This window comes from Bidens hawaiensis, unplaced genomic scaffold (genome assembly GCF_021521415.1).
Source record: "Bidens hawaiensis isolate Kalapana, Puna unplaced genomic scaffold, B.hawaiensis_p1.1 tig00032199_1, whole genome shotgun sequence".
NCBI lineage: Eukaryota > Viridiplantae > Streptophyta > Magnoliopsida > Asterales > Asteraceae > Bidens > Bidens hawaiensis.
The window spans coordinates 24,762-49,780 of NW_027505243.1; the positions used below are offsets into that span (position 1 = coordinate 24,762).

At 34.0% G+C, this 25,019-nt stretch overlaps 2 protein-coding genes and 1 pseudogene across 2 annotated transcripts; all 3 read left to right on the forward strand.

Moving 5' to 3' along the window:
* Positions 1 to 1,729: 1,729 nt before the first annotated feature.
* Positions 1,730 to 3,980, forward strand: LOC143611783 (uncharacterized). The gene is made up of 6 exons (XM_077085927.1): positions 1,730 to 1,768; positions 1,843 to 1,932; positions 2,010 to 2,132; positions 2,772 to 2,996; positions 3,092 to 3,256; positions 3,726 to 3,980. Exons 1-6 carry the CDS (start codon positions 1,736 to 1,738, stop codon positions 3,978 to 3,980), a joined length of 891 nt encoding a protein of 296 aa, XP_076942042.1. The 5' UTR covers positions 1,730 to 1,735.
* Positions 3,981 to 7,149: 3,169 nt separating this feature from the next.
* LOC143611787 (putative transmembrane GTPase FZO-like, chloroplastic) lies at positions 7,150 to 15,235 on the forward strand. Its single transcript, XM_077085929.1, has 12 exons — positions 7,150 to 7,282; positions 8,412 to 8,753; positions 9,719 to 10,260; positions 10,351 to 10,419; positions 11,104 to 11,301; positions 11,372 to 11,503; positions 11,788 to 11,874; positions 12,632 to 13,063; positions 13,590 to 13,754; positions 13,849 to 14,082; positions 14,177 to 14,292; positions 14,922 to 15,235. Exons 1-12 carry the CDS (start codon positions 7,150 to 7,152, stop codon positions 15,205 to 15,207), a joined length of 2,736 nt encoding a protein of 911 aa, XP_076942044.1. The 3' UTR covers positions 15,208 to 15,235.
* Positions 15,236 to 18,240: 3,005 nt separating this feature from the next.
* Positions 18,241 to 20,680, forward strand: LOC143611784 (protein ACTIVITY OF BC1 COMPLEX KINASE 8, chloroplastic-like; annotated as a pseudogene).
* Positions 20,681 to 25,019: the final 4,339 nt, after the last annotated feature.

Consider the following 25,019-nt stretch of genomic DNA (forward strand, 5'->3'; position numbering starts at 1 on the left):
TTCAAATTTTCTAAATACTAGAAGTTTGTTTAAATGTCCATTATATCTCACTTCAAACTTTTTTTTTAATAAAAATTTACAACTTATTACACTTGCATCTAATAACTACTAATTTGTTTACAAAAAATAATATTTACAACATTCAAACTTGTTTCTTATTGAAAATTTTAAAGCGAGAAAGAAATAAATAATGCTCGAAAATCGCTTGATGTTCGATCGAAAAATGCTCAATTCGATTTTGGCTCGTTTTAATTTTGGCTCGGTTCGAACTTCAGCCGATCGGTTTGGTTGTAAACAAGGCAGGCAACGAGCAAGCCTTCGCTAACATTTGGTTATTTACGTAGTAATTTTAGTTCAAAAATCTTTATTTCTAGCATCTGGCTCCTTAAGGTTTATGAATGTTGTCATTTTCGTCTATTTTTCCAACTCCGTCTACTCTCTAATTAAGCCATGAGCATTTATAGTTTTTTACTTATTTAGATGAAAGTGACAAAAGTAAAAAAACACGGAGGAATGCATTGTTTTGGACCATTTTTTCAGTCCAAAAATTTCAAACCCAAATACAAAAAAAAAAAATCCGAATTAAAACTAAAAACCCATTATAAAAACCGAAAAACGAAAACTTGAAAAGCCTTTTTAATCATAAAAAGTATCAAAACATTTCTAAAATTATATATATATTAAAAACCAAAAGTGATCCACTCACACTATTTAATATTTTGTTGCATACAGTACAACTTTCAAACCACTGGTTATAATAAATTGAGATATGCCGCCCTTAACACACTTTTATATTAGATGTAACTATTTCATAATTTCTTAATATACCGTCACCACGTGTTTTCTCATTTATGTTGATATGTAAATTGAGCCGTCGTAACAAACTGAACATGCGTAGATGTCTTTTTGGTAATATTTCGACTTTCATTTTGGGTATTCTCCTCGGCTGCTATATTGCGTGCTGTATTGTACCGGCACTGCACCTAGGGCCGTCCACATGAATCATTTAAAATTTTGGGATCTGAGACGAGTAAAAAAACAGGCCCCTAAAATCACGTTCTCGATTAGATAATTCGACAATTTTACCAATAGAGTTACATTTCAAAAGCTCAAACACAGACCAAAACAAATAATAATAATAATAATAATAATAATGATAAAAAGGTTTTTAAAATGACATACAAAACACAAATAAAAGTTATTTTCTATATATATAAAAAAAGAACAACACTTTTGAGAATTAAACCCATAACCATTAATTTCATACTCTAGCACTCTTTTTCCATTCAACTAATGAGCCATTTTGTAAACACTTTTTTAACAATTATTGTTCCAAAACGTGTTGTTCCGGACACGCAAACACGTGAGGTTTCGAACCCATAACCTCTAGGTTATTGTTCCAAGTCTTACGCCTCTTTAACCAGCTGAGCTACACGGCGGGGACACCTTTTTTAAGAATTATGGGCCTATGTCCGTTGTAACGAACCAAAACCTACACCGAGTGAATTTCCGTATACAACGCGCTATTGAATTCCATTCCACTAATTAACAAATAAAAATCCAAAACGAGATGCAATATAGAGCCGTTAGATTCGTTGAAAAAACCAACACCTATCTTCCATTAATAATAACGTTACTTGCCTCACTTGTTATTTAAACACTTAAATTTCTCATTTTATTTTAATTTCTCAAAACTAGCCGTTACTCAACTCCCCTGTTCGCAGCAACTGCATCAATGGAATCACCATCTCCAGACCCCAAATTCAAGGTCAATTCACTCAAATCATCGCATAATACCTCACAATATCACCTTACTAACGTCAATTGTTGTTCAAATTGCAGGGATCGAGTCCGGTTTCCGATAAGCGGTTCTGGAGCGTTCTGCGTAACCGGATCGATACGCTTCTTGAGAACCAGAAGGATCAGAGTCTGGTAATTTTGAATTTATGTTTAATCTGATTGATTTTGTGATTTTTTAGGGTTTTGAATTTGGGGGTTTTGGTGTGTAGGATTATGAGGGGAGGAATCGGGCGAAACGATTGAAGGAGGACTCGTTGCTGTTGTTGAGGGGGTTCGATTCGGTTGCCAACTCGCTTTCGCAGCTTTCGAATAATCTTGATAATGCTCTTCAGGTAACTTATTAACTTATTGCTAATGCTAATTTTAGGGGGTAAATGAGTCGGGCCGAGCTCCTCTAGGCTTTTGGCTCTTGTAGTTTTTCAAGCTCCAGCTTGGCTTGTGTTTAGTGTAGTTTTTAAGAGTCGAGTTTGGCTCATGAGTAGTTTTTCAACCTTGAGCTTGGCTCGGGCTTGACCCCTGACTAGTTTTTCAAGCTCAAGCTCGGCCAATGAGTAGTTTTTCATGCTCGAGTTTGGCTCGGGCTTGACTCATGACTAGTTTTTCAAGCTCAGGCTTGGCTCGTGAGTTGGTTTTTAAGCTCGAGCTCGGCTCCGGCTTGACTTGTTTATTTATTTAGTAAATAATATGCATATTATTTACTTATTTATATCAATTTTTATGTATAATAAGAATTATAAAAAAATATATATTTAATATATTAAATTAAAATTAGACGAGTAATAAACTTGTTTATGAGTGCAAGTCGGTTCATGCTCGACAAATAAAGCTTGTGCTTGGCTATTAAACAAGCTAAATTCTAAGCTAGCTTGAGCTCTTTGGAGCTCGGCTCGATTTAAGCTTTTATAAGTGCGATCTTGAGTAGTTCATGAGACCATCATCAATACTTAATTTCTAAATTGACGTTTATGTAGGGAGCAAAGGATTTAGCTAGAGCACCAACATTATCTGATGTTCTTCATAGTTCATTACAACAAGCAAAAACAGATCAAATTTTATCAAATGAAGAAGAACAAGAAGAAGCACAGAATTTGGAGTCCAACAAAAGAGGAACAAAAAGAAAGCTGGAACCCGAAGAATCTTCTGAAGAAATGTGTGATAACCCGAAAGAGTTCGGGAAGCTCAACAGAGCGAAAAATGTGAGTAGATTATTTATTCTTCAGTAAAGCTAAGTTTAACACAAGGTTTTCAATTTTCTGATTGCTTTTATTTTGAATTTGTTTTTAAATTTAAGATTGCTGTATCGATGGCGAAAAGGGCAGGATTTTTAGCTCGAGAAATGAAATCGATGAAATCCGATCTTTGTTTTATGCAAGAAAGATGCAGCATTCTTGAGGAGGAAAACCGACGGCTTCGGGACGGGTTTGTGAAAGGAGTTCCACCAGAGGAAGATGATCTGGTATGCTTTTAAGTTATGGTGTTTTTTAGTTAAAAAAAAAAATAACATGTTGCGGGTCGGGTTGGCCCACAACAATTTTTGTTCATATTTTATTTGACCCGTTAACATTCAACCTGTTGGTCTGATCTAAGTAAATAGTGTGATATACTTTTATTTTCTAGTTAAAGAAATAAAATGTTCATTTTTATTTTATAAACAAGTAATATATTTTATTGACCCGTTTGAAATTCAAACTGATTAAAAAGGAGTTACACTGCAATAGATGTGTTTTATTGTTAAAATAAAATATTGGGTAAGTAAATAATTTTGTTAACTTTGATTTGTATAGGTGAGGCTTCAATTGGAGGCATTATTGGCCGAAAAATCAAGATTAGCAAACGATAACGCAAACTTAACGCAATAGATGTGTTTTATTGTTAAAATAAAATATTGGGTAAGTAAATAATTTTGTTAACTTTGATTTGTATAGGTGAGGCTTCAATTGGAGGCATTATTGGCCGAAAAATCAAGATTAGCAAACGATAACGCAAACTTAACGCGTGAAAACCAGTGTCTGCGACAACTTGTAGAGTATCATCAACTTACTTCTCAGCACGAGGAGGAGGAAGAGGTGGAGGAAGATTATTATGAAAGGGTGATTAGGGGCATGTGTTTGGACTTCTCATCCCCACCACCAAGGATACCGGAGGTCGTTGGTGCGTGTAGCAATGACCAAAACGCATAAGTTTTGGTATTTATTGTTGTAAGTTGTAACTGAAAAAAAGAGCTTTGGGAGCTCTTTTACTTTTGTGGGCTCGATCAAGTTGATCCTTGTCGAGTTTAAGTTGGAACGGTAATCACATCATAATCAAAGTGCGAGTTTATTAGAAGTTATTGAAATTGAAATTGTTTGGTTGATAATGGAAACTCACTCAAGATTCAATCGAGCTCTTTTACTTTTGTGAGCTCGATCAAGTTGATCCTCGTCGAGTTTAAGTTGAATGGTAATCACATCATAATCAAAGTGCGAGTTTATTAGAAGTTATTGAAATTGAAATTGTTTGGTTGATAATGGAAACTCACTCAATATTCAATCGAGCTCTTTTACTTTTGTGAGCTCGATCAAGTTGATCCTCGTCGAGTTTATAAGTTGAATGGTAATCACATCATAATTAATGTGCGAGTTTATTAGAAGTTATTGAAATTGAAATTGTTAGGTTTATAGGCAAACTCACTCAAGATTCAATTAGGTAAAATTTATCTCATGTGTGTTCAATATACAAGGGCTAATTAGCCTAGTCGAGTAAATAGTACATTTAATGCATTAATAATTTGCTATTAACAATATAAAGTCGGTAAGATTTATGAAGAGTTCATAAATCAGTCTCAAACTCTCAATTGAAACCATGTACACGAATAATAATCTTACATCAGGCGGGCGGGCGTTCTGCTCGAACCCATTCGAGTTGGGTGAGTAGGTCAAAGAGCAACATTTTCGAGCATCGGGACTTGTTTGTAGAGTGAATTACTCGAGATAAGGGTGGAGAGGTGACCAAAAAAGACACAAGTTATTGGATACTTAAGTGGGTGAACAACATTGTTGACACAAGTATTGGCACCCCGCATTGCGGCGGGGGCGCCAAACATTTAAGAACCTGAGCGTTGCGTTGGACCCATAAAAATATAATCAAACACAGACAGACAAGCTAAAATTTTAAAAGCAACTATAATGCTACAAAAGTGAATTCACATGCCAGTTAGTGAATCATACATTAAAAAGTAAATACACTTGTGTATACACAAAACAAGCCTAAAAGAAAACTTAAAACTAAAATAGAGGAGGGACCTACATGCCAGTTAGTGAAACCACCAAACCTCATCAGCTAGGTTACAAGTCAGACAATGTGAGATACAACGGTTTAATGCAAGAAAAGTGTATATATATATATTAAAATGAAAACCCATTTGAGTTGTGAAAACCCACGAAAACCCTATGTAACATAATTTTTTTTTGTTACATGCAATATATGTTGTTACATGTAATAAAATATATTACTTGTTTATATATATATATACACACACACACAATTAGCAACTTTAGTATGCATCATGGTTTGTATCATGGGCTTTAATTTGTTGTACCCACTTTTAGTTGTTCTTTTTCATTTTTTTTGTATGTAATACTTTAGTTTTAACCCAATACTTCAACATCTTTTACAATTTAATCCTAACACTTTTCACTTTCAACTTTGGTCCACTAAACTTTTCATATTTTACACATTTTACGTTTTACGTTTCGGTTTACACTTTACGAGTTAACACGTTGCAACGCGTATGTATGATTCAACGTTGTTACGTTTATTTTTTCCCGTTTCACGAGCCCGTCGTAACATGCAGCTCCTAGATCGACTTAGTTATTGTTTCTTATGTTTTACGTTTCGCGTGTGTGGTTCAATGTTCTACGTCTCCTGTCATTTGGTTTAACCTTTTTGTTTTTTTATCTATTTCTTTATACGAGTTTTTTCCAGTGTTGGTTGTCGTTGCGGTGGTGTGACATAAATGCTACTTGATATGATTTTACGTCCCCACCGCAACGTGAGGGGCATAATTCTAGTATATATATAATTAACATTTAAAAGATATCAACTTGACACTTGACATAAATCGACATACAAGACACAATAAGCCAATAACACACCAATGTAAAACCACTTAAAATACACCACCATGTAGGCACATTACGCCTAAGACTTAAACAAATGGTCACGATACGTCAACAACTCAACGAGCCGGCGCAATACATTAGCTAAGCCTACCCCACAATTGAGTACACATTTACACCAACATCTCATTCCTCATCCAGCGTTCAAAAATCAACGTTGAACTAAGAGCATTCTCAACCATCCCCTAAAATTATGTGAGGAGAAGTTGTAAATTATGAGGTGGGGTTGTGAGTGTAAATTATAGGGTGAAGAGATAAAATGTAGTGATTTTTTGTAAATTTGGAAAAATTTTGTTTGGCTCTAATTATTTTTTTAAATATTTGTTGCATTTGTTGGTTGTAAATGAAAGAGAAATCTGTAATAAAAAATGCATAAGAAAGTATTATTTAATTGAACAAAAAAAAATACCGTGTATTTTAGTATAATTATAAAGTTAGGGATAGAGATAGAGACGGTGAAACATTCTTACATTTTAGTAAAAACTAACAATATTTTTGTGTTTTAGTAAAAACTAACAACATTTTTGTGCTTTAGATCGCACAATAAATCCACCTATAGACCGCATAATATTGTTACATTTTAGGTAAAAGTTAAAAACAATTTTTGTGCTTTATCATTATAATAAAAAGAGAATACAGTAACAACATTTATACATTGTATTCTAAAATAATACCCACGTGAATAATATCCTCAAAATGTGGTTTTATTGGTAAGAAAATTTTGGTTTTTTCAACCGAGACCCAAATTTAATCCTTACTTGTGCCACGTTCGATGTATATTAACAATGACAAATTTGAGTCAGGCTTTATGAGGTTATCAGTTTGGATACCGAGGCCATCCGGGTTTTCGTCTTACCGTGTGTTACACTAGAGAGTTTTGCTAGTTTTGCTCTTGTGATGGCAAAACAATTGTCAAGTGACAATCAGCAGTCGGATGAACGCCCAAGCCGAACTCTGAAGGCAGTGTAAGCCCCGATTAAACTCTTCAAATTAGATAACCCAAACAGAAAAATATAGTTGCCTTTATAAAAAAAATATCCACGTGAATAAAAAACAGTTGCCGGTTTACAGCTACCAACAAAAGTAAGTTTAAGAATAATAATTTTGAAATCTGGGATCATCATCACCTACACATAATAAATCAATCTCAAGATAACAAACACACAGTCACACAAACACTCAACACACACTAATGGTCTCATTACTCCACCACTCAATTACCCTTACCCACCGTCCACTCTTCACCCACCACCGTCCTCCGTCACTGTTCAACCTCCACCACCGCCGCACCACCATCTCCATCACTACCTGCATACACAAGAATGGTTAGTAAATAAATTGTATTTGTAGTTAGGGAGAATAAGCTAGGGCTAGGGATAGGGATAGGGATGGGGATGGATGATATTAGTACTCGGGGATTGCTTATTTTAAGTGACTAATAATTTTTGAAAAAGTTAAAAGGTGTTTGGGAAGGTGGGTTATTGTGTTGTAACTTATAACTTATGGGAAAAGTTATAAGGAGGTAAAATAAGGAATCCCAAACACCCCCTAATGCCTAATTTCCGGAAAAACGGGTACCCATGCACCAAAGTTACCGATACCGAATTTATGGAAAAGTGGGTACCAAATACCATTACCGATTCCGGCACCAAAAAATACCGCTACTAACTTTTTTTATTAATGATTTTTTTTTTAATTTTTTATTTTAATAAATTAGAATTGTAATCAAACTTGTGGAAGAATGGGTAGTGAGTATTGCAGTATACCAATCGTGCGGTACCATACTGGTACCGAAAATACAGATACCGTATTTATGGAAAAGTGGTGCCAAGTACTTTATTGGGTGGGCATATATCAGTTCGGTTATTCCGCTCCACGTAACTAAAAACCAAAATTTGGTTTTACAAAGTATCCAACGAAACTGATATTGGTTCGGTTAATTTGGTTAATTTGTTGGTTTTCGGTCAATAACCAAAACCAAACTTGGCTAAAATTTTTGCTTAGAATCACATTAAATGGAGCCGTAATACATGAAACAGAGGTACAAAAACTAGAAATAAATCGAACTAACCAAAAACCAGTTATTGGTTTTTCTGTGTACCCTTGGTTAACAGAAACCAAACAAACCATTCATATTTTTATATATTTCTAGTTTCTGCTAACCAAGGGTACACAAAAAAACCAATAACCAATTTTTGGTTAGTTCGGTTTTCGCATAATTTCGGTTTGGTTTTTGGTTAACGGTTTGGCTATTGCTCACCCTAACCGAACGGTACCCACACTTGTTACAAAATGCTTGTCTCGAGATAGCAACCAATACCGACTTTTTGGAAAAGTGGGTACCAAGGTTCGTACCGAATCCGTTATGGTTTCACAAGATGTGAGGTTACATATTGAATCCATATTTACATAAAGCTAACTCTTAACATTCTACCAATACATTGTGTTTAATAGGTTCCTTCATCTCAAACACCAACCAAAACCAACAACCCCAAAGAACATTGTTCCCGGGCGGGTACAAGCGCCCGGAGATCAAAATCCCTAATGTGGTGCTTCAACTAAACCCTGAACAAGTGATATCTGGCGGGAAGGCGGTTATTGACGTTGTCGATCAAGCGGTTTCGGGGATAGTTGGGGTGGTGGTTTTAAGTTGTGGAGATGGGAGTGGGAGGGTGTTGTATGATGCTGCGTGTTTGTTGAAAGCGGTTATTAAGGATAGGGCTTATTTGTTGGTTTCTGAGAGGGTTGATATTGCAACTGCTGTTAGTGCTAGTGGTGTGGTGGTTTCTGATCAAGGTTAGAAATTTTTTGCTTTTGAAGTTAGCTGATTTTGCCCAAAGTTTTAAATTATGCATATGTTGAGGCATTATGTTAATTGGTTAATGTAATTAGGTTCTTTAATTATGCCTTTCTGATATGACGTAAACCGGAAGCACAAACTAGGGGTGTGCACAGTTCGGTTTGGGCCGGATTTTGGTTAAAACCAAACCAAAAACCGAAACTTTGGCCTTTGGATTATTGAAAACCGTTTGGTTTTGGTCTTTTCGGTTTTGCCATTTAAGCTTAAAATTTTGGGCTGAGAAATTTTTTTAACCCAAAATAATGAATTTAGGCCTAATTCATTTTGTTGATTAATAACTAACTGATTATTACACAGTTGGGCTAAAATATATGAGTTACATATTTAACTTAAATTCATACATGTTACTTAAAAGTAAAAATGAAAATATAGAAAATTTGGTTCGGAATTTGGGGTTTTTATTACATGCAAAACCAAACCCGAATTGTAAGTTCGGTTGTTACAAAAACATAAAGCCAAACCGTCAGTTTTTGTTTCGGTTTGGCTTTTTCGGTTTTGGATCGATTTTTTCGGTTTCATGCATACCTGTAAGGCTGTAAGCGCAAACGTTACCAGGGAATATTTTATAGGGATTTTCTAAATTTGGCAGGTTTGCCAACTTCTTAAAATAAAAATTGGCTAATAAAATTTGAAATTAAAACAATAAACAGACGCCTAAATTATGCGGTTTACGTGTAAAGTGACCAATAAAATTTGATTGACGAAATCGGGGCTTTAAATCAAAGGAATTCGGGTTTGACAGCTAAGCCACATGATCTGATTCATCGACCTTTCCGTCTGCTGGTTATGGGCCCCGTATCTCCGATCATAGCCCAAGTTATGCCCGTTTGAAGTTTGTTTTTCCCTGTCCAACTGGTCCAAATAAGAGTCTGCTTATGTAATTTTACATAATTTGAAACAGGTTTACCTGCCATTGTTGCAAGAAATACAATCATGGATTCGAAATCCGACTCTGTGTTTCTTCCACTAATCGGAAGAGAAGTGCAAACTTTAAACGCCGCCATTAATGGCTCTAGTTTTGAAGGTTCTGATTTTATAATCTATGACAACAGTCAAGAACAAGTCGCGGACGAATCATCAATTTCTGCAATCAATCAAATCAAGATTCCAATATTCGTATCCGTTGTGTCAAGTAACAAAGATAAATTATTAAACGAGATGTCGTTTTTGTTACAATCTGGAGCAAGTGGTCTGGTTGTTTCATTGGAAGGATTGAAGTTGTTGGAAAATGATGCTATGAACAAGATTTATAGCATGTATGCATCGGATAAAAAGATGGAAGCTTTAAGTAACGGGCCGGAGTTTGACCGGTCAAACGGGCTGCCGAGTGGAAAGGGGTTCGCGGGTTTTGTGAATTTGGTGGACAGAGAAAAGCAGTTGATACAAGCCGAGAGATCGTTGCTGCTTGAAACAATTAAAGTTTTACAGCGAGCTTCGCCTATGGTGATCTTTCAATCTTGCTATATATGGTTTAAGTTGTAATTTTTATTTACTTGCATTAAAGTTAGTTATTTGGATGGATTATTATTTCAGATGGAGGAAATTTCACTTCTGAATGATGCAGTTTCACACCTCAGTGAACCGTTCTTATTGGTTATAGTGGTAATTGAGCGCTGAACTTCAACAAATTCTGGTTGCGCGGGTGTAAGTTGGTATTAGCTCTTAATTTCAAATGGTTTTTATTTAATATTTGTTACAAAACAACATTCAACTCACATTTGGTACTGACATTAACACTAGTTTAAAAGCGTGTATATAGGTAATAGTAACATTAGGATTAGCAATTTGTTAAGAGTTGTTTTTTTGACTTTTTTTCTGTTGGTTAATGGTTAACCTCAGAGTTCTGTGACATATTTTGCATTTATTTATAATCAATATTATGAAACTGATCACCAGGGCATAAATTTGATATGAAACCAAGTTGGTTTGTGTGAAAAAGTTGGCGGGTCGGGTAATAATAGGTCAAAATTGGTTAAGCTAATAAGTTATAAGGTGGGTCAAAAGTCAAAGCATATTGGGTTGACCCACCGCTATATTTTTGCTCATCTCTTTATTTTTTAATCACAAATAGTAATGTATTATATACATGTTTACAAATACTTGTGTTGAAATTTTGATTTTTTTAGTAAAACAATTTAGGTTGAAAAGTATTTTTTTTAATCTTTTTTAATTTATATTTAGCCAATTTCTTTTATTTTGACTTCTTATCTATTGCTAAGATTCCCGGGGAGTTTCTTTTTCGTTTTTTTAGTTAATCATGATCTTCTAATGAAATTAAGCTTGCAGGGTGAATTTAATTCTGGAAAATCGACTTTCATAAATGCTCTTCTTGGGAGAAAATACCTTAAAGATGGAGTTATTCCTACAACAAATGAAATAACCTTTTTAAGGTATTCTGAGCTTGAATCTAATGAACAACAACGCTGTGAAAGACATCCGGATGGCCAATATATATGTTATATATCTGCACCGATACTTGAGCATGTGAGTAATTAATAATTGTATTATTTATTGTTCATTGCAACTACTTATTTATTTATTTTTGGTAAAACAGATGATCATTGTTGATACACCAGGAACCAATGTGATTCTTCAAAGACAACAACGTTTGACTGAAGAGTTTGTGCCCCGAGCAGATTTGCTACTTTTTGTTATTTCTGCTGATCGCCCGTTAACCGAAAGCGAGGTATAAAAATGTGTTAGTTGTCGTTAAAAAATCTATATTATATGAACTATTTTCTGAAATAAAATACTATTTTGATCACACTTTGGGGTGTCTTTGACCTATTTGACTTTCTTGATCTGTTCAACCGGTTCTCACTTTAGCCATCTTGTTAAAAATTTACCAATTTGTCCCTTTAGAGAGAGAACCAACGACCCGTCGACCAGTCAAAATGCCACCTTTACATGTTTTGTGATGCATTTTTTTTATTCTAGTGCTGATTATTAATCTTGTTTGGTGATTTTCAGGTTGCTTTTTTGCGTTACACGCAACAATGGAAGAAAAAAGTTGTGTTTGTACTGAATAAATCTGATATATACCAAACTCCCACTGAGGTTTGTATATACTTCCCTTCAATCTTGTTTAGGGGCTGTTTGGATGTGTTACTTGAGTGATTATTCAGTTTTATATCATCTGTCATCTGCTTCTGATTATTTTGAGGTCGAAATAACTAGATTCGGACCACTTCCATAAAAATTGATTTTTGAGGATATATTATATATTACCAACTATTTCTAACTTCAATAAACTGTATAGTTTTTGAAATCACAATAATCACTTTGAGAATGAACATCCAGACACCCCCTTAGATAGTTTTGACCCATTTGCTTATTTGCATTGGCGGATCTTAGTGTGGGCCAAGGCGGGCCACGGCCGACCCTGCTTTTCGTCGTGGTGTAATTTTTCCAAAAAAAAAAAAAATTATATGTATTGAGTCCACCCATCCAAATTATTGTTCAAAATCCTCTGGCCCACCCATATTATGTGTTCAAGATTCGCCACTGCTTATTTGGGTTGTATTATCTCAAACGGGTCAAATCAGAAACTTTAGCTACTATGGTACGGGTCATACAGTTTGATAGCCCATTTTTGATGCATATAACCACACAAAAAATTAGATTATTGTTGTAATAATATTATTTTCCTATTCATAAGTGCACACTAACTACCTGTATATATTTTTCTATAAAGATGGACCAAAACATGTTTGCGGGTCAAACCAACCCGTTTTGACCCGTTACCAAACACGTCCATTTTCCGCCACTATTTAAGGCTTATCTAAACATGTTTTCAACATTGATAAACGCACAGCTTGAGGAAGCAATTGGATTTATCAAAGAGAACACACAAAAGCTGTTAAACAACGAAGTAATATTATTCCCCGTATCCGCCAGATCTGCCCTTAAAAGAAAACTAACAGCCAATGTTGAAGAAACGCACGAGGAGTTGACCGGGGCCGATTCTTATTGGGAAACAACAAGCTTTTATGATCTTGAGAACTATTTATATAGCTTTTTAGACAGGTCCACAAGTACAGGAACCGAAAGAATGAAACTTAAACTTGAAACACCTATTGCGATTGCAGAACAACTGCTTTCTGCATCTCAAAAGCTCGTGGAACAAGATTTGCAACGGGCCAAAAAAGATTTGAATTCAATAAAAGAGCTTATAAGCAGTGTTAAAAGTTATAAATTCAAGATGGAAATCGAAAGCATATCATGGAAGAAACAATCTTTGTCACTGGTATGATATGTCACTAGCATTTTTAGGAATCAATTTAAGGTCATTTTTGTCATTTGGCATATTTTGCGGGATGAAAAACAAAACGACCCTTAAATTTTGAAATATTTAGGAAGTTCATTTCTTGATATCATATGTTATTGGTTAAAATATGTTGCCTTTCTTAAAAAGTTACCAGCATTTGCCATCTGGTTTAACTTAAATGACGAAATTGCCCTTATAGATTTGAAAATACAAAAAGTACCTTTCATGATATCTCAATATGTTATTTGTAAAATTTGTTGCTTTCTCAAAAAAAAAAAACACTGCTTTTTTCATCTGGTGTGACTTTTTGCAAATGACGAAAGTACCTTGATGAGGTATCAACATGTTGCAGTTTAAATTTGTTGTCTTTTTTTGAATATTAAAGGGCATTTTGTGCCTGTAATGTAGTTTCGATATGTTCGGCTTTAATGAAAAAAAGTTTAATTTTTTAAGGAAAATGTTTTGGATTTATAACAGACTTTGTTTTAAAATTTGTTCAATGCAGATAGATAAAACACAAGCACAGATTGTGGATCTTATTGTTTCAACTCTACGGTTATCAAATCTTGATATCGTGGTGTCATATGTTTTTAGAGGTAATAAATCTCCAATGCCTGCGGTTTCAAGTGTTAGAAACGATGTCCTTGGTCCAGCATTATTGGAATCGCAGGTAAGTAATAAATAATATTTGATCTTAATAACATTTTTAGGAATCGCGTTTTGCGCGCTTTCTTTTTTTATCATGAATTTTCTTAAATATGCAGAGATTACTAGGGGAATATGTGAAATGGCTTAAATCAAATAATGCACGCGGAGTAGAACTTTACGAGGAAACATTTGAGAGAAAATGGGCTTTGGTTACGGACTCTGGAAACCGGTTTATGTCTTCAGAAACGCGTAAGTTGGTCGAGAAAGAAAATGAATTTAGTATCAAAGTAGTAGAGGATTTCAGTGCTGCTGCCGCTTCCAAGTTATTTGATCAAGAAATTCGTGAAGTGGTGAGCGAGCTTTATTTTATTATATATGTATGCTATATTTAATTTGTTACAAAGTTGTTTAGTGCTTATTAGTCTGTTTTTTCATTTGTTACAGTTTTTAGGGACCTTTGGTGGAATAGGAACCGCTAGTTTATTAGCTTCACTCTTGACGTCGGTCCTACCAACAACTTTAGAAGATCTTCTTGCTCTCGGGCTTTGCTCTGCTGGCGGGTAACCCATCTTACTTACCGCCTTTTGGGCGGGGCCAGTTGGGTCATGGGTCAAAACGGATAGTTTTTGTACGGGTGGAGTTGGTTTGACCCGAAACAAATTATGTTCTTGTTTTTTTGGTTTTTTTACAAAAATTTTGTGTCAGCATGATTATGAAAATGATATTATTTCAATAACATTCTAGTTTTTTTATAAAATGATTTGAAAGGTCTCATGCAATAAAAATCTTTTTTGACACGTCATAAATAAAACATAATCGAATTTAACCGTATCCCATATATTAATATTTTGAATGTTTTTGTCCAAAAAATTGAAATTTTCTATAAATAGTTTTTGTGTCAAATATAATTCGAGTATAATATTATTTCAAGTTTTCAACAAAACTATGAATATATTTTTTATTAATAAAATGTTGTAAAAGGTTTAATGCATTATAAATAAAACTACTTTTTTTTATAAAATTTATTTACCCTTTTGACATGTTGAAAAGAAAACAAAACCATCCTGAACTGCTACATATACTATCTTCCATTTAATAATAATTGATGTCTAAATTCTTGAAAATGATATTATTGTTTTATAACAAATTGTGTTTTAGGTATTCAATCAAATCTTTTTCTATGTGACAGATACATAGCGATTGCAAATTTCCCGGGCCGAAGACAAAAGGTGGTTGATAAAGTAAAACGCATGGCTGATAATTTAGCGCGCAAGCTTGAAGAAGCAATGCAAAAAGATCTATTAGAGACGACCGATAGTCTTGAAAATTATGTTAAGTTTGTGGGTAAGCCTTATCAAGAAGTTGCTCAAAGCAAATTAGATGAACTTGTGATGATTCAAAACGAACTTACAAAAATGGAGGAAAGAATAAAAAGATTACAGATTGATGTTCAAAATCTCCATTTGTCATCTTAATAGGTTGAAATTATAGTACTTTTATGAAGAGCATTTATATGTTCTTGAATGATGAGGTTTGTGTTGAAAATGTGTGTTGTATGATCAAATTATTGTGTAATAGTTTTTATTGATTTTTTATAAGTGAAATTGAAAGTATGCTGGTTATAAATAGATTTTAAGATGTTAAGCAGTTGATTAAAGTGTAATTCTAGCAGGAGTATCAAATCCTGTTTCCAATTATTATTGTCTATACCCCTAATGGATTAGTGGATTACTTACAAGATCGGTCCGGTAACATTGTCATGGTTTTATAAACGTTTTCATATCTTGATCAAAAATGTTTATTTCGGATAGCCTCCCGTCGCTCTTCCATCATGCACACTACAATTTCATCTTGATTAACGAGGACTCGATCACATGTAAAGGATTCATAAATCACCTTTAACCATCATACCAAAAGTGTACAATTTAATTGAATGATTAAATTTACTTAAAAGGTTAAAAAAGTCCTAAAAAGTGTACAATTTAATTGAATGATTAAATTTAGGGAAAAATTTTAAAATAACCCTTGTTTGAGAGAGTCCCCAAAATAGCATTTTTTTTCTCAAAATTTTTTAGAATTTGGACTGATAAGACGCGTTGGTAAAAGACAAAAATAAAGAGGGAGCATGCCAAATTTCGAAAGAAAGTCAGGTAGGAGACGAGATTTGGGAAAATAATAAAGGTAAAATCCAAATTTTTTTGTAATTCCTAACTTTCCCGTCCATATTTTCAAATTCTTGAAAAAATATATTTTTTACAATTATACTCCTGAACCACCACCACCTTGAACCACCACCATAACCGACGCCGTCGGCCCCACCCCATCACCACCACCGTCAACTGCCACCACCATTTCATGGATCTCCGCCGTCGCCTCCCTCCTAAACCTCCTTCAATAACCCACCACCACCATCACCGTATTAATAATAATAATAAACCCAACAAACCCATCACCACCAATCAATTACCTTCCGTTGCGGTTTCTGTTATGGAGTGTAGCTCACTGCTGCTCTAGTGGTGGTGGCAAAGTGCCTGTCAAGTTTCTACTGTTGGTGTCCAAGGTTTGCTGTCTGCGTTAACTTTCGTTGTTGCTGCCTCAATTTTCTGGCGTTGAATCCGTGATTACTGTTGCTCATTCAGGATACATGAGATTTTGTCTTGGTTTGAGCCCAGTTTTCTTATCAAGGTAAGCTCTTGTTTAAAAAAAAACTGATTCTGATGTTACCAAATTGATGATCTTGGGTATGTTTCTGGATTCTTAGAATGCAGATCCTCATTCAGTGGCTCACCGATCCTCATTCGGTGGTGGTGATGGGGCGGGGCCGACGGCGTTGGTGATGGTGGTGGTGGTTCAGGGGTATAATTGTAAAAAATATATATTTTCAAGAATTTGAAAATATGGACGGGAAAGGTAGGAAACATAGAAAGATTACAAAAAAATTTGGACTTTACCTTCATTATTTCCCCAAATCTCGTCTCCAGCCTGACTTTCTTTATTTTTATCTTTTACCAAGACGTCTTAACAGTCCAAATTCTAAAAAATTTTAAGGAAAAAAAGAGCTATTTTGAGGACTCTCTCTAAAAAAGGCTATTTTAGAAAATTTCCAAAAAGTCCTAAAAATCTGTCACACTGACACCAAGTTTTGATATTTATCTACAATTATACTCCCTCCGTCCCATTAAAAGTGTCTATATTTTCCTTTTTATTTGTCCAATTACAAATGTCCACTTTCAAAATTTATTAGACAATTTCCAAGTTTACCCTCAAGCATACACAACTAGCATTAATAAACAATATGGTGGACCCATTTTCCAAGGGCATTATTGTTATTTGGTTAGCAAAAAAAGTAATCATTCAATTCACCTTAAACTTTGTGTTTTTCAAACCAAGACACTTTAACCAGGACTGAGCAGGACGGAGGGAGTAATAACATCCATCAATAAAATGGCTTCAATTAGAGAGAATGTGTGCTATGAATTCCAACTGACCATACCATAAGAGAAATATTTATTTTGGTAAGAGTAAATTGTCATTTTCGTCCTTGTGGTTTGACAAATAATGCGAATTTAGTCCAAAAAGTTTATTTTTTGCATATGGACCCTCCACGTTTCCCAATTCTTGCCAATTACATCCAAATCACTAACTCCGTTAAATTGAATCGTTAAATCAGGGGTAGACATGTCTTTTCACTCTTTCCTTATTACATGAGTACAGTGCCAAAATCGTCCCTAAAGTTTGGTCACATTTGCTAATTTCGTCCAAAAATATTTTTTTTCGCAATTATACCCTCGATGTTTCCCAACTATTGCCAATTTCGTCCAATTTGTTAACCTGGTTTAAATTTAACGTTAACTCAGGGGTGTTATTGTCCTTTTACATATTTGTTTACATTGTTATTATTATTACTCTGAGCTAAACCCCTTATATGACTACAAATAAAGAAGAATAAACAAACTGATAATATATTGGATTTAAACATAGGAATCGTGAAATGTTATATATGTCATCAAACAAACACATAATAACAATAATGTAAACAAACATGTAAAAGGGCAGTAACACCCATAAGTTAACGTTGAATTTAGACCGAGTTAACAATTTGGACGAAATTGGTAACGGTTGGGAAAAATCGAGGGTCTACTTGCGAAAAAAAATATTTTTGGACGGAATTCGCAAATATGACCAAACATCAGGGACGATTTTGGCACTTTACTCATATAATAAAGAAATAGTGAAAAGACATGTCTACCCCTGACTTAACGATTAAATTTAGCGAGGTTAGTGATTTGGATGTAATTGGCAAGAATTGAGAAACGTGGAGGGTCCATATGCAAAAAATAAACTTTTTGGACTAAATTCGCATTATTTGCCAAACCAAAAGGACGAAAATGGCACTTTAACTCTCTTGGTAATGATTGACCCACAAGGTCAAAGAGTCAACTTTGACAGACCAAAATTTAGATTGACACAAAAAAGTCAAACCCAATATTTCTGATATCCCAAGAGTCATGTTTAATCATCCAACAGAAGAAGTGATTGGAGGATGGTAATGGGAGTTTGATTGATTGGGGGAAATGTTATGCTTTTGTAGGTATCTATCTGGTGGGAGGTGGAATATGTTGGATCAATTATCAGAACTCACTTCAGGTATATGTATGTATGTTATCTCATTGATTGTTAAATCTCAGTTGTTATTCGATTGCTTAGAGTATGTATGTAATTGTAAAGATATGAATTATGAGATTCACAAGCACTACTTTCTGCCTACTAATGCTTATTTGAATCTAACATTTTTCCATATCAACTAACTCACTCTATGCATATAGGACCGACCGATCAACTCCCTCCATTTCCATCTGTTTGGAGCTCCGAAATATTTGATTACTTTGATTTTGAGCCAGTAGCTGCTGCCAGTCTCGATTTAAATGCCATTGAAAAATCTATGTTAATCGACCAATATATGGCCATAGTCTCCGTTTCACTTATATGTAATGCAGGTCAAGTACATCGAGCAAGATTAAAGGAACGACCAGGCCTCAAGGATATTGATCTTAAAAATCTAAGGGTTAGTCAATTCTTAATTTAAATTTATGTTATCAAAATCGCGTATTAAATTTTTTTCAGGTAATAGCATAAAATCTTCAGGAACTTGGCCTGAAATCTGATGGTGCAAAAAGGGATTGGGTTGCTCTTTTTAACAAGTGTGCTAATGTCTTGTACCAGGTGACTCTTTTCTACCCCACATTATTTTAAAATGGTGACAGTTGTGCTATAAGTTTTATTTTAACGAGTGTTATTTTGTGCATCTTTCAGGAAATTGATTATACAAAAGAAGCTGCAAATGCAGAATTATTTGCAAGTAACTTTAAGGAATTAAACAATGTAAAAGTCCCGAACATATATTGGGAATACACAACTCCACAGGTAAATAGTTCTGTACATACATACATTGATCCCAAATATGATCATAACTTTATTATTTTCTTTAGCTTATTATGTTGATCCAACTGTAGGTTCTTACAATGGAGTATGTCCCGGGAATCAAGATCAATAGGATACAAGCTTTAGATCAAGTAGGCGTTGATCGTAAAAAGTAAGTATAAGTGAGTTTTAAATAAAAATTGCGTGAGTTAAGTGCTTCAAAAACATTTCTATGCATATTTGCTATAGCAAAAACTAAAAAGTGCCTTGGTTATGTTAAACGCTAAGTGTACCATTATAGACATCATATGTATAGGTTAACAGAAAACAACAAAAAATAAAAATGTTCTCATCTAAACATGATTTAATCATCTAAACATGTTCGGTAATATGTATGTTCCACAGGCTGGGCAGGTAAGCTGTTGAATCTGTTTCGGTAATATCCGGAACAGATACTGTCTCACAGTTTCTTCTATGCTGACCCTGTAAGTTTTCTGTATATTCTTCTGGATTTCGATGCCTGGTGGCATACATACAATGCACATGCAGAGTATGGTTAAAACGATCTCCTTGTTTGATTCAGCATCCTGGTAATATAGCTGTTGATTATGTGAATGATGGAAGGCTTATATTTTATGATTTTGGAATCATGGGGAGGTAGTGATTAACCAATTTTAATTTTTTGAGAAAACTTCACAAACTATTTTCTTTAAAATACTGACCTTGGAGTTTTGCAGCATAAGCCCAAACATAAGGGAAGGTTTGTTGGAAGTTTTTTATGGAGTTTATGAGAAAGATCCAAATAAGGTAGATGGTTCTCTTTGATTTATTCTCTTTGCTGCATTGATTAATTTTTTTGTATTTTTGGTAAGAAATAAATATTAACACTTACTTCTTTATAATAATTTTATGATTTATGATGCCGGTTATTCAAGCAATGGTTCAAATGGGCGTTCTTGTGCCAACCGGAGACATGACAGCTGTCAGAAGAACTGCACATTTCTTCCTTAATAAGTTATCCTCAGCCTGTAATATAAATATAAATATAAATATAAATATAAATATAAATATAAATATAAATATAGATTTCGGTTATTTTTGATCACCCATGTCAATATAACCTACATATTTACAGCTTTGAAGAACGCCTTGCGGCACGAAGAAGAGAAAGAGAATTGGCAACTGCAGAACTTGGATTTAAGAAACCGTTGACCAAAGAGGAAAACCTAGAGAAGAAAAAAGAGCGTTTGGCTGCAATTGGTATTGACTATTTTATCTATCTAATCTCACACTATGTTATTTTGGCAAATGACGTATTTATTTGATGGTATTGGTATAGCAGATTTAACATGCTTTTTCCATGTACCGTGATATCGGTTATTGCATTTTTTATTTTACTTTTTTTGTTTAGTTGCAGTTATGTTGAATAGCTATATATTTATTTCAGTGGAGGATTTACTGGCTATTTCAGCAGATCAACCGTTTCGATTTCCTGCCACTTTCACCTTTGTTGTCAGAGCTTTTTAAGGTATTGTGTTCTAAACTTTTGTAAATATTATTATTATTATTATTGTCTTCTAATACCAGAGGGAAATGCACTCTCAACTACCTAAGTATTAAAAGTATCATAATAATTACAATTTAAAGACATACCTCACTGTGTTTACTTGTATCTTGCAGTGTTAGATGGCAATGGGAAAGAGGCCATATTATTGAAGTGGTTGGTGTTATCAGTAACATGGCATTTTGTTTATTTCTAGCTATGCTCTGGAATTGCTAAGGTTTCGTGAAGCTGGTATTGAAGTGGTCATCAAGGTTTAATTTTAAGCCATTTTTCATAATATTTGGCATTTTGTGTGTTCAAAATCTAATAATTTCATATTTTGGTTTGTTCTTTGTGTTTCAGGACATTAAAAAAACGATGGGAAACAGCAGAGTGGTTTTAGGTTGATGCCTTTATGCTTCTTGACCATGTGTGGATTTAGGTTGGGGAAGTGTTATGTTTTAAAAAGTTCAGGTTGAATATGCGTTTTGGTGCCTATTGTCATAACCCGATTTTGAGGCAGAGTGGTTGCTTTTTAATACGGATCGAGCTAAATTATAGAAAGTAATTATTTTTACCTTATTAATCATGTTAATAATAACCAACGAATGCCCAAAATGGAAGATATGTTTGCAAAAGGATTCCTTAAATATTGATAGAATTGCCTATAGTAATTGTCAAATGTTTTTTCTTTAAGGATATTAAGTTTTAGCTCATGTTTTACTCAATCCTATTGTTTCATAAATTATTTAAGGATATTAAATAAAGTTTATCTTCCGTCAACTTTATTTAAAAACCGTAAACTTGATAACCAATTGGATCGGATCTTTAGATAATTTGATATGAATGATTAAGATTTAGCATTTCAACATTTTTATCACTGTTTTGTAGAGTCAGAATGCAAACTAGTGGCATATTTTGACATGCGCATGTTGTTGTTTAGTCTTCATATGAGTAAGTTATGTTAGATATTCTTAGGGTGTGTTTGGCCTAGCTTATTTAACCATGCTTATAGCTTTTGTAGCTTTTTTTTTTTTACAAAATAAGCTTAGTTTGGTGTTTGTTTTAGCTTTTCAAGCTTATGCTTATAAGCTTATATAAGCTAATTTGAAGAAGCTTATTTGAAGATGGTTTTTTTAGCTTATTTGAAGAAGCTTATTTGTGTAGGGTGTAAGTTAGTCATTTGCCCTCAAATGATGGTGGATTAATAATTATTAAAGCAACTTATTGCTATAAAAAATTAAAGAATGATGGATTAACTTATTATCAACTTGTAGAATATAAGCTAATCCAAACACTTAAAAGAAGCTTATCAAATAATAGAAAATAAGCTAGAAGCCACTTTAAAATATAAGTATAAGCCAAAAAATAAAAGTTAGGCCAAACACCCCCTTAGTTAGTGTCGTGCTTCACTTGCTATGTTGTGCTCGTAAGGGTCTTTTAATTTAAGAAACGATGTTACTCATTAGGTGTTTTGAGCTATGTTGGGTTGCATGATTGTTTGCAAACAACCTTGTATGGTTTATCAAGTTCTGTGCATGCAAGTTAGTTTCAAGTGGTTTAGCTAGCTTTTTTTAAGTCAGATGTTACAAGTGGTGTTGAAACGACTGTTTTGTTGGGTTGAACGATTGTTTGTAAACAAGTTTGTGTGGCTTATCAAATTCTGTGCGTATAGTTTAGTTTCAAGTGGTTCAGCTGACTTTTTTAAGTCAGATGATACAAGTGGTGTGCTTTTCTTTTTCTTTTGCAACTACAAATGATGATATGATGGTGATGTATATTGATAGTAATAAATAATAATGCGTCAAACGATATAGATAAAACGATACAAATAATGCATAGTATACAATTATTTTCGAAAAAAATGAACACATCAATTTACAATATATACTGTTTTTTTATTTTTTTTAGTATTTGAGTTCATTTGTTCATTTACATGTTCTGATGCAGCTCTTTGTATGCTGATTCGTGTTTCTATAAAACTTTCTTTATTTCACACTTACAAAATCACACACTGAATAGTGTACGTTTGTGTTGATTTGATTATGTTTGGTACAAAAGTTAGGTAGACTTATGATACAATAACTAAACTAATCTATGATTCTATTCTAGGATGGCATTTTGTCTAATTATGTCTGGCTTTTTGGGTGATTTGGAAGAGATCTACAAAGTAATTGTGGACAATAACCTCTTTAAGCCTCGGGGTTGTTATTGATATGAAAGTTCGTCCCCGTGTTATTGTTAATCTTTGAGCATTTTCCTTGTAGATATGGTTATCTTATAAGCTATGATAGTGTTATGTACTAAGTTCACCAAAATTTTTATTTTCTCCCATTTTAACAATTAATAATCAGAAATCGCTAGATAATCAAACATCTTATTATCGAATCACTTTATAATGCATATCCAAACACTCTTTGAAACTCCTCTATATTTTGTGCAGATTAAAAGCGTAAATACTTGAGTGTTATAGATACATGTTTTACTCAATCCTATTGTTTGAGGCTTTGTTTTTGGCTATATATGTTACCCATAATTGATGTTTGCTAACATCAACTTATTTTTACCAAACCAAGTGAGAATAACCATAACCAAGTGGTGCTTTGTTAAGTAAATAAATTATATTCTATAAGAAATGCAAGATGCCCTTGAAAAGCTCCAACCCACTTCTTTATAAATGCATGTATGTGTGCTAAGACTATTCTACATCATTAGTCTTCTTGTACTTGTTCTTCATTTGTATTATCAAGTTAACTAAGATATTTTTCTTATACTTTTAGCTTTGCTATTGTTTCTAATCATATGTGTATTGTTTAAATATTACTTCTTCTTCAACAAATGATAAGCATCCATCCAATTAAACATGTATTTTTCTTCAAATAATTGTTTGTGGTCATATATGCATGCATGGATGGTTTAGTAATCACTTAGCTAGTCCATTTGAAATATACAAATACTTTATATGTTTAATGTTTATGATTGAATGATGATTTTTCTTCTTCTTCTTTTTTTGTTTGTTTTCATGTTTAAGTTGTTACATAAGAGATCCAATTAAACATGTATTTTTTTGTTTGTTTGTTTTCATGTTTAAGTTGTTTGAGTGAAAACTAAATATTGTATTTTCTTCATCTTAATTAGAATGAAAACAACAATGAGCTCTTCATCAAACGAGAAAACAAAGACACAGTGCCCCCCCTAGCGCCAACAATGTACGAAAATGGCGCGCCTAAGTATAAGTTGATCAAGGAGGTCACCGAAGATTGCGTCAAGATAAAAATGGTAAAAAACGAAATGCCACAGGCACTTTGGGTGAAAGAGGACGGTAGGATCAAAGCCCGCTCTTTGAAATAGTAATAATAACTAGTTGATCAACTTTGACGATTGTTATAATAATAATAATAATAATAATAATAATAATAATAAAGTAATAAAGTAGTATGTAGGTGATGCTAGACTGTCGCTATCTAGTCAAAACTATTAAATCAGTGTCCTAATCACCTTAAACTAGTTAGGGTAAGTAGGGTGTTGAACCACGAGGAGTATGTGGTCAGCGTGAAGTGAAATCAATTCCTAAACTTATGAAGTAACTTAGTTAACAGTGCTGATCACACTAGCCAATGGATTTGGGTTTTATACTAATCGAACAATTAATCAAGTATTCTATCAGTCAAACAAAGCAAATCACACCCGGGAATCCAAGTAAGTAATCTAACAGCAAACTCATGCAACTTAACAAGTAAACTATCTTGTGTCAACTATAGACTGATTAACCGGTTAAACCTTAGGCATCCACGCTCACTAACACACGGCACTGGTTATCAAACGGTCCCTGCTAGTGTGACTCAACTAAGGGCAAACATATGCTTTCTTGCAATTAATAGGTTAAGACAATCCTACGAGCAATTATTATAGCAATCGACAACCTAATCGTTCTGATCGACAAAAACCTAAACCGACTGAATGCACGGACATACTAAACATCAATACTTATAGATTAACATCAAAACAATTACAATTAGTTGTTCTAGTACATGAGAAATAAACTGAAAGATTACAAACTATACATCCCGGGTATGACTTGAAGGATCTAGCCGCGTCTCGGCATCTCTCGGGCTTCGATTATGATGGATAAGATCTTGTACGGGGCCTTGAGATGATTGGGATCAATGGTTCTCCTCCTTGCTGCTCTAAAAATCGTCTGCATGGTGAATTCTGGCCTCTAGGGTCGTCAAAACGAATATAACATAAAAACCCTAACTTTCCCGTCTATGCGGACCATCGCGTAGCGCGATGGTCATATGACCATCCCATCGCGCTACGCGA

What these genes read in the sequence shown, in the direction of transcription:
- LOC143611787 (XM_077085929.1), top strand. Translation starts at nt 7,150, where the DNA reads ATGGTCTCATTACTCCACCACTCAATTACCCTTACCCACCGTCCACTC. An exon ending in GCCCGTTAACCGAAAGCGAG is followed by an intron (nt 11,504 to 11,787) that starts GTATAAAAATGT and finishes GGTGATTTTCAG; the next exon opens with GTTGCTTTTTTGCGTTACAC. An exon ending in CAGCATTATTGGAATCGCAG is followed by an intron (nt 13,755 to 13,848) that starts GTAAGTAATAAA and finishes TTAAATATGCAG; the next exon opens with AGATTACTAGGGGAATATGT.
- LOC143611783 (XM_077085927.1), top strand. Translation starts at nt 1,736, where the DNA reads ATGGAATCACCATCTCCAGACCCCAAATTCAAG. An exon ending in ACCAGAAGGATCAGAGTCTG is followed by an intron (nt 1,933 to 2,009) that starts GTAATTTTGAAT and finishes TTTGGTGTGTAG; the next exon opens with GATTATGAGGGGAGGAATCG. An exon ending in AGCTCAACAGAGCGAAAAAT is followed by an intron (nt 2,997 to 3,091) that starts GTGAGTAGATTA and finishes TTTAAATTTAAG; the next exon opens with ATTGCTGTATCGATGGCGAA.